General features: G+C 48.2%; 1 protein-coding gene across 1 annotated transcript in view; it reads right to left on the bottom strand.

Annotated features, from left to right (window-relative positions):
- LOC306965741 (calpain-9) overlaps positions 1-14,131 on the bottom strand; it is a gene marked incomplete at its 5' end in the record, with an annotated part of 52,452 nt that overhangs the window by 18,615 nt on the left and 19,706 nt on the right. The window contains 5 exon segments of the mRNA XM_079560274.1: positions 424-469; positions 5,362-5,570; positions 12,764-12,915; positions 13,287-13,447; positions 13,527-13,601. Of these exon segments, the coding sequence (XP_079416400.1) occupies positions 424-469; positions 5,362-5,570; positions 12,764-12,915; positions 13,287-13,447; positions 13,527-13,601 (643 nt within the window).

Genomic DNA, 14,131 nt, shown 5'->3' with positions numbered 1-14,131 from the left:
CTCCTTCTGCTCCATCTGACCCTCTACTCTATCTGACCCTCTCCTCTGCTCCCTCTGACCCTCTCCTCTCCTCCATCTGACCCTCTCCTCTGCTCCATCTGACCCTCTCCTCTGCTCCCTCTGACCCTCTCCTCTCCTCCATCTGACCCTCTCCTCTCCTCCATCTGACCCTCTCCTCTCCTCCATCTGACCCTCTCCTCTGCTCAATCTGACCCTCTCCTCTGCTCCATCTGACCCTCTCTGCCCCATCTGACCCTCTCCTCTGCTCCATCAGACCCTCTGCTTCCCCTGACCTTCTTATCCTCATCCTCTGCTCCATCTGACCCTCATCTTTGCTCTGTGGGACCCTCCTCATCCTCTGTACAGGCAGAGTGGGGATGTGCCTCCTTTGCACAGGCCTACTCTGCTCTCTGTTGGACTTACCTCTTTGACTGAGGAGCCGTCATTTGTGGCAGGTTTGTGAGCAGGGCTGAAACACAAAAACACCATCAATGCTCACTGTCCCTTTACACTTCTTATTTATTCTGCTGATAAGTGTGTGATGAACCCAATGGGCGAGGACACCTCTTCTCTTTGGTCCTCATGGTGGGGAGCTGACATTACTGCTGATCACCCCCTGGTGGCCAGAGGGAACTTTTAACATGGAATGGAGACTTTACACCTCCCAAAACCAGCTTAAGCCTGGCTCCAAAGAGTTTCCCTTTTATCTAAAGATCGCTGTGACCCATGTGACAACTCTGGGAAGGGAATCATTTTAATCCTGCTGATTCTTGTTCTATGTGTTAACCCCCTGTGTTATGGTTATAAGTGCGCACACAACTTTTAATAACCCTCAAATTGATATTGCATACAATGCATAGTAACACTATGTTCACAGACATTTTATTTCTCTACTAAAGGCTTTACATAGTGTAAAGTAAGTAAGTGCTTTATTTGTCATTGTACAACCATACAACGAAATAGTGTTCAGGTCTTAGACATTGTGGGCCCACCGGACCCGCACGTTTTTGGAGGTAGATGAAACCGTAGCAGGCGGAAACCTGGCGAGCTGCCTTCAATCTCATCTGATCCTCTGAAACGGTGCAGCGCCTCCTGGGTTTGCCCCTGTTTCAGAGCGTGGTGTCCTGCATGGGTCAGCTCCTTCCTCTTCCTCCTGTGCAGCTCCCTCCGCTCCATAACAGTCTTTCACCATCTTCTGGGAAGAGCTTAGCAGTTAATCTGTTTTATTCTCCAGTGAACGTCCATTAGCCAGAACAATAAAAGGGATGTGTGGCTTAGCTTTGAGTCTTGCCCGGATACTTCCTCCTCTTAAGTGTTTCAGAAGAAGAAATGTGTAGGTCTCAAATGAGCTCATGGGCTAGCTGTTTGTTTATTTTGGTAAAAGTGTAAATGGACTCAACTTATAGAGCGCTTTTCTACCTTTATCAGGCCCAAAGCGCTTTACAGTAAGCAACCAGTCACCCATTCACACTCTCATTCATACACCAATGTACGCAGACACTGGAGGCAAATTGGGTGAAGTGTCTTGCCCAAGGACACAACGACAGTGTGCTTTTGCAGGAGCTGGAAGCAGAACCTTGGAAGCTAAGCAGGGAAGGGCCTGGTCGGTACTTGGATGGGAGACCGTTTGGGAACGGCAGGAAGCCTGGCGAATGTAGTGAGTGAGTGGTGGTGGTCGGAGGGGCCGATGGTGCAGACTGGTTGCCTCGCTTCCGTCAATCTACCCCAGGGCAGCTGTGGCTACAATAGTAGCTTACCACCACCAAGCGTGGAGTGAATGGATAATGCATGCTAATGCATTATCTTTGAGTGTCCAAAAAAGTGATATATAAAGCGATGCATTATTATGATTGACTTGTTTACCTTAATAAATCCTTTTCGTAGTCCCTCGGGGGTAATACAAGTGTTAAATGGATGATTGCAGGGCTCTTTCAACTCCCCCCGGTGTCTGTTGTGTTTAGCAGTATTTACAGCCAAGTTTGAGTGACAAAAATGATCTCCATTGTGTAATTGGGTTGTGGCACAATGTATAATATCCTTTTCTCCCTTTGTCTTTTCTGTCAGTGTAGTATTTACTGTCACAGACAATAAATAAGCAAAAAAAAATACAACATGCTACGACACCTGCAATGGCACTTATGGCCTCTAGGGGCATGAGTTACTTAAGGTGCGTTCACACCAAACGCGGCAAAGCGTCGGGTTTACATTGAAAATACCTGGAGGACGCGCCTCAGGGAGCGTCAAAATATCCCGCAGCGAGTCACGCGCCTCCTGTGCGGCGCGTTTTGAAGCTTTCCGCGCGTGGTAAGCTTTTGACGCGCCTCCAGGGCGTCCAGGGCGCCCACACTAGAGTTGGGAAATGTTTAACTTTTGGGAGAAATTTGCGAGCGTCGACCAATCAGAAGCTTTCCCCAACAGTGACATACGTTGTAGCTGAGCCACCGGGGCAGATTATATGCCGGCCGAGAAAAATAAATAAATGAAAACAAGTCACGGAGGTTTAGCTTCATTGTGAACCGGAGCTACAGCAGCTCTGGGACTTTTACAAAGACACACTTCAGTGTTTCTTTACCTACACACCCAGGATTAAAAGCGGCGATGAGAAAACTTATTTCAGTGGCTGAATCTGCGCTGGGAATGTGTTTGGGCCTCGAGGCTGACGATGACTGTTGTAGCTACGAACACACGCTGACGTGCGGCCAGAGTGTGACAAGCGTCTGACTTTAGGTAAGCACAAGCGTCTAACTACGGGCTTTAGCCGCGTTTTTGACGCCCGAAAAGCGCTTGGTGTGTACGCACCTTTAGTTCTGCTTTAAAAAGCTGCTTTCTTCAGAACCATTACGGACTCTCTGCAGAAAAAAAAAATCCACTGATCCCCACAAAAACACGGCAAAGACGTACAAAAACATCCAGTAAAACAATGTGGAACACAGAAACCACAAATGCAGCTCGCAGAAAAAGGCAAAAAAGTAGCTGTGCCGAGAGAGAGAGGGAGGTTGCTGCTTGTTTACAAGTCGCCATGACATATTAGACTAGAATATTCTATTATTTACTTATTTACTAGATCAAGTAAATAGGTAATTCTTTTGCCACCTCCTATGCCTGCTGGTCAGTCATGGGCAAAGTAATGTGATTGGCTGTTCTGCTGTTGGGAGTAGGAGTTGAAGCTCCTTACTTCTGCACTTACAAGGACAAACCGCCTTCGGCCACTCCCAGAGGAAGCTGTGTGTGTGTTTGTTTTTGCTGATCTTGGATGTCGCCGTTTACACCTGCTACGCTAACTAATTGCCACCCAATTGCTTCCTAATTGTTTGCTCATTTTAGTTTCAGTTTAAAGGCCTACACCCCACATTCACACCCTGTCTAGTATTGGTTAAAGTGGGCTTTCATGCACTCTTTATACTGCCTGCCCGGCCAGACACGGCTCCTTTCTGTTCAAAAGAAGAACCGTCTGGGCGGCTGCTCGCAGCCAATCATTTCACAATTTCACCCACATCAGTCCAGTCACGCACCAAGAGCAGTCACGCACCAAGAGACGGAAGCCGTCACCTGTCACCACCACGCACTCAAAACATTTAAGATGGCAGCACGGTTGAGGGGAGGAAGGTGCAGAGCAGGAGTCACTACTGACACCCACTGACAAGAAATATTCCTAGAGAGTAGTTGAAGGCAGCTTTAAGAATAAACTAAATTCAAATATACAGCTGTGCTCTAAAGTTTACATACTGTACCCTGGCAGAATTCTTAAATCATAATGAAAGATGAAAGTACCAAAATGACCCTGACCCCCAGTTTTTAATACTGTGTATTGCCCCATTTAACATGACAGCTTGGAGAATGGTAAAAAGTGGGGTATGTAAACTTTTGATCAGGGTTATTTTGGTACTTTTATTTTTCACTATATTATTTTTTAGCAAACTCAGTTGTTTCACCATACATGGCTTCACACAACCACTAACTATGAGTGGGAAAACACGTTTTGTGTTATCTTTCATACTAAAAATAGTCACACAAAAAAAAAAAAATTCTGCCAGGGTATGTAAACTTTTGAGCACAACTGTATACATACAGTGGCGAGAAAAAGTAAGTACAATATTTTTGCCTCAATTGGTCACTAAATGAGGTCTGCCCTTCACCAAAATCACAGGAATGATTAAACAGTGTCTGCCTGAACTAATACCACCCAAACATTTACATTTTATCAAGTTTTCATTGGCCATAACATGCAAACATTCACAAGATGGCGTGGAATAAGTAAGAACACCATTAGATTTAATAGCTGGTTGATCCTTCTGTGGTAGTGAAAACTTCATCCAGACGTTCCTGTAGCTACAGAAACGTCTGTAACAACAATCCTTAGATGTTTGGTGTGAATGGTTTTCTTGAGGTCATGCCACATCATCTCAACAGGGTTTAAGGTCAGAACTTTGACTGGGCCATTCCAGAACACATATTTTATTCTTCTGAAACCATTCTGAAGTGGATTTGTGCTTTGGGTCATTGTCTTGTTGCAGCTCCATCCTCTGTTGAGCTGCAGCCTTTGGACAGATGGCCTCAAGCTTTTCTGCAGAATATCTTCATAAACATTTGAATGCATTTTTCCAATGATGATAGCAAGTTGTCCAGACCTGAGGCAACAAAACAGCCCAACACCACGATTCTCCTGCACCAGACTTCACTCTGAGCACAGGGTTTTGATGTTGATGTGCTGTTCCATTTTTACTTCACACATGACATTGTGTGTTCCCCCTAAACTATTCAACTTTCGGTTCATCAAACCACAGAATATTTTGCCTGTAGTGCATCCAAGTGCTCCTTCGCAAACTTCAAACTTACAGAAATGCTTTTTCTTAGACAGCAGTGGCTTCCTCCGTGGCATTCTCCCATGAACCCCATTCTTGTTCACTGTTTTACGTATTGTAGACGTGTCAACAGAGATGTCGGCCTGTGCCAGTGATTTTTTGTAAGTCTTTAGCTGACACTCTAGGGTCTTTTCTACCTCACTAAGTATTCTCCGCTGTGCTCTTGGAGTCATCTTTACAGGACAACAGTGATTGGACTTCAGGTTGGCTCACACCAACACTAAATGTCTGCATACATTTGTCTAATTAGCTTTTGGAGGATATTTAGCCAGGCGGTGTACTTACTTATTCCACGCCATCTTGTGAATGTTTACATGTTATGGCCAATCAATTTTGGGTGGTATTAATTCAGGCAGACACTGTTTAATCATTCCTGTGATTTTGATGAAGATCAGACCACATTTAGTGACCAATTTAAGCAGAAATGTGAGAAATTCCAGACGGTGTAAAACTAATCAGATTATATACAGCAAGAACTTGACATGGAACTGTGGCTAACCTGGCAGTGTCGCCCTGCTCAGTCAGCACTCGCAGCAGGAAGGCCCCCTGCTGGTTGGCTTTGGCGGTGGCTGGGATGATGATGTAGCGTCCCGGGGGTAGGGCATTACGGAGCACCACCTCCCGTCGAGAAGAATACTGTGGGCTGCAGAGGAGCGGCCGCGTGGCATTCAGGTCGGAAGGAGACAAGTACGTGTTCTGAGGGTGGGCCTGGGGGAGCACATGCAACATTTTGTTGAAAGTAAAGTAGTTAGGTAACCCCAGCCCTAGGAATACACAAGTTAAAAAACACCAGCAGATGGTGCACAACTGCTACTGCTACAATTAATAGGAAAGGGTTTCAAATTGAAGACAGAGACATGAGACATACAGACTAGGACAAGGTTATACTATTGGCAGCTTGAGCACCTTGATCTCTGCACTACAGATTTCTACATCTCTATCTGTGAGAAAATATACACAGTCATTAGAACAGAGCTTAAAAGCACAAGCAAACTTGCGGTGGATACACACCTCAGGCGTTATGCAAAGCACCTTTAGAAGCCGGCTTTGAAGCTTTGCAGTGTGTAACTGTCTATCGAGTGAGTGCAAAATGGATTTGGACTTGTTGTATTCGGCTAAACTTAAGACCATCCATCCATTTTTTTCCGCTTTTTCCAGAGGCCGCAGTCTGAGCAGAGATGACCAGACTTCTCTCTCCTTGTAATCTTCCCCAGCTGTTCAGGGGGGATCCTGAGGCGATACCAGGCCAGATCAGAGACATACTGTAGTCCCTCCAGCTTGTCCCGAGTCTTCCACAAGGCCTCCTCCCAATAGGACATTCCCTAAACCCCTCCCAAGGGAGACGACCAGAAACCATCCGCAGCAAGGCATGTTTATTTAGACTATATCCACACAAAGACAAAATGCTTATATTTTCAGAAACTTTCTTTGTAAGCACGAAGCCAGCTCAGTAAATGTGTGTGTCCACATGGGTCGACTCAGGTCTGTGAAAACGGCGCAATTCATTTTCCAGGCCAGTGTGAGGCACTGTGTCGCTAACACAGATAATAGAACAAGATGTAGCACATGCACATGCACAGTAAAACTTTGTGGAATGTAAACAGTGAAAATGAAACTGATTCAAGGATTTAGGATCTACAGAAGAGACGAGGAGGAGAGTTTATTCTTCAGACGTAAAAACCTGTCAGTGACTTTTCCTGTCAGTCCAAAAACACAGACTGACTCGTGTTTTTCTACTTGTCACCTGTGGCTTGTGGACGGCAGTGGAGCAAAGAGGAGCAGAGAAAACCATCATAGATCCATGAGGAAAACTCATTATAAGGTCAGTAGATTATGGATAACAGACACCACTATGGTGCTGTGATGTCATCGTTTTAGTAAAAGTTGCGGAGACGTCGTAACAACAGCGCCACGTAAACGGCGTTTTGAGATCTTTCCACTCTTCATTTACAGGCCCCTAAAATGCCGGGCTCGTATGGACGATACACTGGATTGATAAAATATCTTTGCATTTGGTCTTCAGCTTGACCTCGTTTGGACAGGGCCTTTTACCACGCATTTCGAACACAAGGCAATTCAATGCGCCTCACAAAAGAAGATATGCGAAATTACAATCAGGTTAAACTTAAGGCAAAGCACATACAGTGGGAGGAAAAAGTATGTGAACGCTTTGGAATTGTTCACATTTCTGCCTAAACTGGTCACTAAATCATAATCATATGAATGATTAAACAGTGTCTGCTTTAACAAATACCACCCAAACATTTACATGTTATCATATTTTTAATGGCCATAACATGTAAGTGAATGCCCAGAAATCTCAGTTCTGTAAAGATGTTTGTTTTGTTTGTCTGTTTGTATATAGAGGAATGGTCTCAAGGTGTGTACACACCAAATACGGTTCACACGGCATGGGCGGTTGATTCCCGTGTATTTTCATTGTAACTTATGCTAGATGGTGCTCCGACTGGGGACTCCATTGTTCTACTGGGGGACTTCAACGCCCACGTGGGTAACGACAGTGAGACCTGGGTGGGAGTGATTGGGAAGAACGGCCTCCCCGATCTGAACCCGAGTGGTGTTCTGTTATTGGACTTCTGTGCTAGTCGCAGTTTGTCCATAACGAACACCATGTTCGAGCACAAGGGTGTCCACAAATGCACGTGGCACCAGGACACCCTAGGCAGGAGGTCGATGATCGACTTTGTAGTTGTGTCGTCTGATCTCCGGCCGCGTGTCGGACACTCGGGTGAAGAGAGGGGCTGAGCTGTCAAACGATCACCACCTAGTGGTGAGCTGGATCCGCTGGCAGGGGAGGAAGCCGGTCACACCAGGCAGGCCCAAGGGAACGTCTGGCGGATCCCTCTGTCAGTGGGGTCTTCAACTCCCACCTCCGGAAGAGCTTCACCCAGATTCCGAGGGAAATGGGGACATGGAGTCTGAATGGACCCTGTTCTCCTCCTCCATTGTCGATGCGGCTGCTCGTAGTTGTGGCCGTAAGGTCTCTGATGCCTGTCGCGGCGGCAATCCCCGAACCCGGTGGTGGCGCCTGGAAGTAAGGGATGCCGTCAAGCTGAAGAAGGAGTCCTACCTGGCCTTGTTGGCTTGTGGGACTCCGGAGGCAGCTGAGAGGTACCGGCAGGGCAAGCGTGCTGCAGCTCGTGCGGTCACAGAGGCAAAAACTCGGGTCTGGGAGGAGTTCGGAGAAGCCATGGAGGAAGACTATCGGTCGGCCTCGAGGAGATTCTGGCAAACCATCCGGCGCCTTAGGAGGGGGAAACAGTGCTTCACCAACACTGTGTACAGTGCGGGTGGGGAGCTGCTGACCTCGACTGGGGATGTCGTCGGGCGGTGGAAGGAGTACTTCGAGGACCTCCTCAATCCCGCCGTCATGTCTTCCGATGGGGAAGCAGAGGCTGGGGACTCGGAGGTGGGCTCGCCCATCACCGGGGCTGAAGTCACCGAGGTGGTGAGAAAGCTCCTCGGTGGCAGGGCTCCGGGGATGGATGAGATTCGTCCTGAGTACCTTAAGTCTCTGGATGTTGTAGGCTGACACGTCTCTGCAACATCGCGTGGCGGTCGGGGACAGTGCCCCTGGATTGGCAGACCGGGGTGGTGGTCCCTCTCTTTAAGAAGGGGGACCGGAGGGATGTTCCAATTACAGAGGGATCACCCTCCTGAGCCTCCCCGGTAAGGTCTACTCCAGGTCAAACCTGTTCCCGGTGGGTGTTGGTCTCCGCCAGGGCTGCCCTTTGTCACCGGTTCTGTTCACTACTTTTATGGACAGAATTTCTAGGCGCAGCCAGGGGCCGGAGGGTGTCCGGTTTGGGAGCCTCAGGATCTCATCTCTGCTGTTTGCAGATGATGTTGTTCTGTTGGCTTCAACGAACCAGGACCTTCAGCTGCTCTGGGGCGGTTTGCAGCCGAGTGTGTAGCGGCCGATGAGGATCAGCACCTCCAAATCTGAGGCCATGGTTCTCCACCGGAAAAAGGTGGTTTCCCCTCTACAGGTCGGTGGGGAGTCCTTACCTCAAGTGGAGGAGTTCAAGTATCTCGGGGTCTTGTTCACGAGTGAGGGACGGATGCAGCGTGAGATCGATAGACAGATCGGTGTGGCGTCAGCAGTGATGCGGTCGCTGTATCGGTCTGTCGTGGTGAAGAGGGAGCTGAGTCGGGGCAAAGCTCTCGATTTACCGATCGATCTACGTTCCCACTCTCACCTATGGTCATGAGATTTGGGTAATGACCGAAAAGACAAGATCGCAAATACAAGCGGCCGAAATGAGTTTCCTTCGCAGGGTGGCTGGGTGCACCCTTCGAGAACGGGTGAGGAGCTCAGTTACCCGAGAGGAGCTCGGAGTAGAGTCGCTGCTCCTTCACGTCGAAAGGAGCCAGCTGAGGTGGCTAGGGCATCTGCTCCGGATGCCTCCTGGTCGCCTCCCGCGGGAGGTGTTCCAGGCATGTCCTAGTGGGACAAGGCCTCGTGGAAGACCTGCTGGTGGGACTATGTCTCCGAGCTGGCCTGGTGTCGCCTCGGGGTCCCCCCAGAACAGCTGGAGGAGGTGTGTGTGGATCGGGAAGTTTGGGCATCTCTGCTGAGACTGCTGCCCCCGCGACCCGGCCCCGGATAAAGCGGAAGAAAATGGATAGATGGATGGATGGATGTGGTTGGCTTCATTTGTCATTTTCAACATTTCCCTTTCAAAAATACATACATGACATCACACTGATATCACACTGACAGAATGCGGTCTAGCCAGCACCAGACCGATCTACATAAAACATTTTTAATATTATTTCAGCATACTTTCATCAAGGTTCGAAACCACAGCAAAAACACAGAATAATACTTAGATAAAGGCACAAAGAAAGAAAACTCACGGACAATCTAGTGTCCTAGCGGACCTGTACGTGCTGTACGTGACAACGTCACCGACGTACTGTAGCTACCAGGAAGCGGTAGGTCCAGGTTCTGCGGGTGATTTACTTTGTTTAAAAAAATATGTTTTCCAATAACAAGTGCTATGGAAGGAGTGAACGTTACCAACAAGGACTTGTTTGTGGAGGGACTGAACACCCTACAGGTGAATTTCTCCTTTGTGAGATCAATAAAGGTTTATCTTATCTTATCTTATCTCATTAGGAGCACAAATAATAACGCTCTGCTCCACCTCAGGACCTGAGGCTGCTGCTTCCCTGTCTCGCAGAGGTACGTATGCCATTTTACCAGAGCAAGCCAAGGACACTTAACCGGCGGCGGGAACGGGGGGAGCGAATGGGCGAAGGGACAGAGATGGGCGTTGAGTGTGAGGTCAGAGAGAGAGGCTGGACAGGGGAGTAAACTGGGGTGTGGTGAGGCGAGTGCTTAAGTGACTGACAAGGCACAGGCCGGTGCAGGTTGTCACACTCTTTACAAAACTTTTGCAGTTCAGCGAGATGTCTGGGCATTCACTTACTTTTTCCACGCTGTATTGTGAATGTTTACATGTTATGGCCAATAAAAATATGATAAAATGTAAATGCTTGGGCAGACACTGTTTTATCATTCTTATGATTGTGATGAAGATCAGACCACATTTTATGTCCAATTTAGGCAGAAATGTGAGAAATTCCAAAACGTTCACATACGTTTTCCTTCCACTGTACATAAATACATCAAGACATGGGAAATACACAGTACACAAGGTCACTTGCAGAATTTTTTCTTGGGGTCAGGAAGGACGACCGGCCATTGACCGGGGGGTGGGGCTGGGGAAAAGTGCTGAGGCAGACGCAGAACGATGGGGGCGTGGATAGGGAGGGGGTATGTGTGTGCAGTTGTTTACAATCCTGAAAGTCAATATTATGCAAAATATGACCCAGAGAGCGCAGTCTTTATTTGGTTTAGCTCCGTGGCTTGGCCTTGAAGGGAAAGTGTTGACTGCGTAGGAGAGATAAGGCCCTACAAACAAAACAGAAGCCCAAGCCACTTCAGCTGTTCCTCTCGACGTGAAGGAGCAGCGGCTCTATACCGAGCACCTCCCAGGTGACTGAGCTCCTCACCCTATCTCTAAGGGTGTGCCCAGCTACTCTGCAAAGGAAATTCATTCCTGTCATTTGTGTCCGAGATCTTGTCCTTCCGGTCATTACCCAGATCTTATGGCCATAGTTGAGTGTAGGAACAACTAGTCGACTGGTGAATCAAGAGCTGGGCCCCCGTAAACTAAAGGGTTATGTTTAAAATCTGTGCATATAAACGAGTCATGGATCAAATGGGGACAACAGATAAAATACCCTGTACACATGTAGGGCCATGAACCAAAGGCCTGTGAGCCTACCCTCTACACATGTAGGGCCATGAACCAAAGGACTGTGAGCCTACCCTGTACACATGTAGGGCCATGAACCAAAGGACTGTGAGCCTACCCTGTACACATGCAGAGCCATGGACCAAAGGATTGTGAGCTCACCCTGTACACATGTAGGGCTATGAACCAAAGGACTGTGAGCCTACCCTGTACACATGTAGGGCCATGAACCAAAGGCCTGTGAGCCTACCCTGTACACATGTAGGGCCATGAACCAAAGGACTGTGAGCTTACCCTGTACACATGTAGGGCCATGAACCAAAGGACTGTGAGCCTACCCTGTACATATGCAGAGCCATGGACCAAAGGACTGTGAGCTCACCCTGTACACATGCAGAGCCATGGACCAAAGGACTGTGAGCTCACCCTCTACACATGTAGGGCTATGAACCAAAGGACTGTGAGCCTACCCTGTACAGATGTAGGGCCATGAACCAAAGGACTGTGAGCCTACCCTGTACACATGTAGGGCCATGAACCAAAGGACTGTGAGCCTACCCTGTACACATGTAGGGCCATGAACCAAAGGACTGTGAGCCTACTCTGTACACATGTAGGGCCATGAACCAAAGGACTGTGAGCCTACCCTGTACACATGTAGGGCCATGAACCAAAGGACTGTGAGCCTACCCTGTACACATGTAGGGCCATGAACCAAAGGACTGTGAGCCTACCCTGTACATATGCAGAGCCATGGACCAAAGGACTGTGAGCTCACCCTGTACACATGCAGAGCCATGGACCAAAGGACTGTGAGCTCACCCTCTACACATGTAGGGCTATGAACCAAAGGACTGTGAGCCTACCCTGTACAGATGTAGGGCCATGAACCAAAGGACTGTGAGCCTACCCTGTACACATGTAGGGCCATGAACCAAAGGACTGTGAGCCTACCCTGTACACATGTAGGGCCATGAACCAAAGGACTGTGAGCCTACTCTGTACACATGTAGGGCCATGAACCAAAGGACTGTGAGCCTACCCTGTACACATGTAGGGCCATGAACCAAAGGACTGTGAGCCTACCCTGTACACATGTAGGGCCATGAACCAAAGGACTGTGAGCCTACCCTGTACACATGCAGAGCCATGGACCAAAGGACTGTGAGCCTACCCTGTACACATGTAGGGCTATGAACCAAAGGACTGTGAGCCTACCCTGTACACATGAAGAGTCATGAACCAAAGGACTGTGAGCCTACCCTGTACACATGCAGAGCCATGGACCAAAGGACTGTGGCCCTACCCTGTACACATGTAGGGCTATGAACCAAAGGACTGTGAGCCTACCCTGTACACATGAAGAGTCATGAACCAAAGGACTGTGAGCTTACCCTGTACACATGCAGAGCCATGGACCAAAGGACTGTGAGCCTACCCTGTACACATGTAGGGCCATGAACCAAAGGACTGTGAGCCTACCCTGTACACATGTAGGGCTATGAACCAAAGGACTGTGAGCCTACTCTGTACACATGTAGGGCCATGAACCAAAGGACTGTGAGCTCACCCTGTACACATGAAGAGTCATGGACCAAAGGACTGTGAGCTCACCCTGTACACATGCAGGGCCATGGAAATGTTGACCCCTCGACGTCGCTGGTGCTTCTGCATCAGAGACAGCACAAAGGAGCAGTCCTGGTGCTTCGAGGAGGGGTCCACCACTGAGAGCTGCAGCTGGTACTGAGGGTTCTGCCCGAAGGACCCTGAAACACAAAGCCATATAAGTAATAAACTATGTACTGCATTATTTGAATATTTTTCTACCTTCTTTTATTTTTCTAACATAAATATGGATCAGTGTTCTCACTTGTGTCCTTAATAAAGATTGAATGAATATGTCTTTAACATGACTTATTAAAATGACAATTAATTGAAAATGTATATTTTTAAGACTAGTACTATAACATTATTGTATAGCAACTGTAAACACAATATTGCATCTTTTCCTAAACATAAGAATCCTTAGATAAACAGACACGGTTATTGTCTCTGAAAAACTCTAAATTGGTCATGGAGCTCTCAGTTTTAAATTGCATGACCTGCATGACGTGGCCTCCTACTGAGGCGAATATACCTGAGTGGGCGGGGCCTCCGGCTGAGATACTGGGGACCCAGTTCCCATGGTGTGCAACACATCTCCAGGGCTGCACGCTGGAGGCTGATTGGCTGGGACACTCGGTCAGGTGACACACCTCCATCAGCTCAAAGTTCTGTCTGAAGTCCGCCACAGACATCCTGACAAAACACCGACGTGAGAACACATGTAAAAAATGTGTAATGATTACAGAGGTGTGGTCAATATACGAGTACAAACCAGAACTCTCCGTCCTCGCGGTTGACCCGGTCCAGCCTCTCCTGCTCCAGAGGGCTAACTGTGCTCCACTCGGGGCTGGAGAAATACAGACGTGAGAGGACATACGTAAGGAAGGACAGACGTGAGGATGGACAGACGTAAGGAAGGACAGACGTGAGGATGGACAGACGTAAGGAAGGACAGACGTGAGGATGGACAGACGTGAGGATAGACAGACGTGAGGATGGACAGACGTGAGGATAGACAGACGTGAGGATGGACAGACGTGAGGATAGACAGACGTAAGGAAGGACAGACGTGAGGATGGACAGACGTGAGGATAGACAGACGTGAGGATGGACAGACGTGAGGATAGACAGACGTAAGGAAGGACAGACGTGAGGATGGACAGACGTAAGGAAGGACAGACGTGAGGATGGACAGACGTAAAGAAGGACAGACGTGAGGATGGACAGACGTGAGGATAGACAGACGTAAAGAAGGACAGACGTGAGGATGGACAGACGTAAGGAAGGACAGACGTGAGGATGGACAGACGTGAGGATAGACAGACGTGAGGATGGACAGACGTGAGGATAGACAGACGTGAGGATGGACAGACGTGA

The sequence above is a fragment of the Gobius niger genome (genome assembly GCF_951799975.1).
Source record: "Gobius niger genome assembly, chromosome: 1".
NCBI lineage: Eukaryota > Metazoa > Chordata > Actinopteri > Gobiiformes > Gobiidae > Gobius > Gobius niger.
This window is presented reverse-complemented; position numbering and strand designations above follow the sequence as displayed.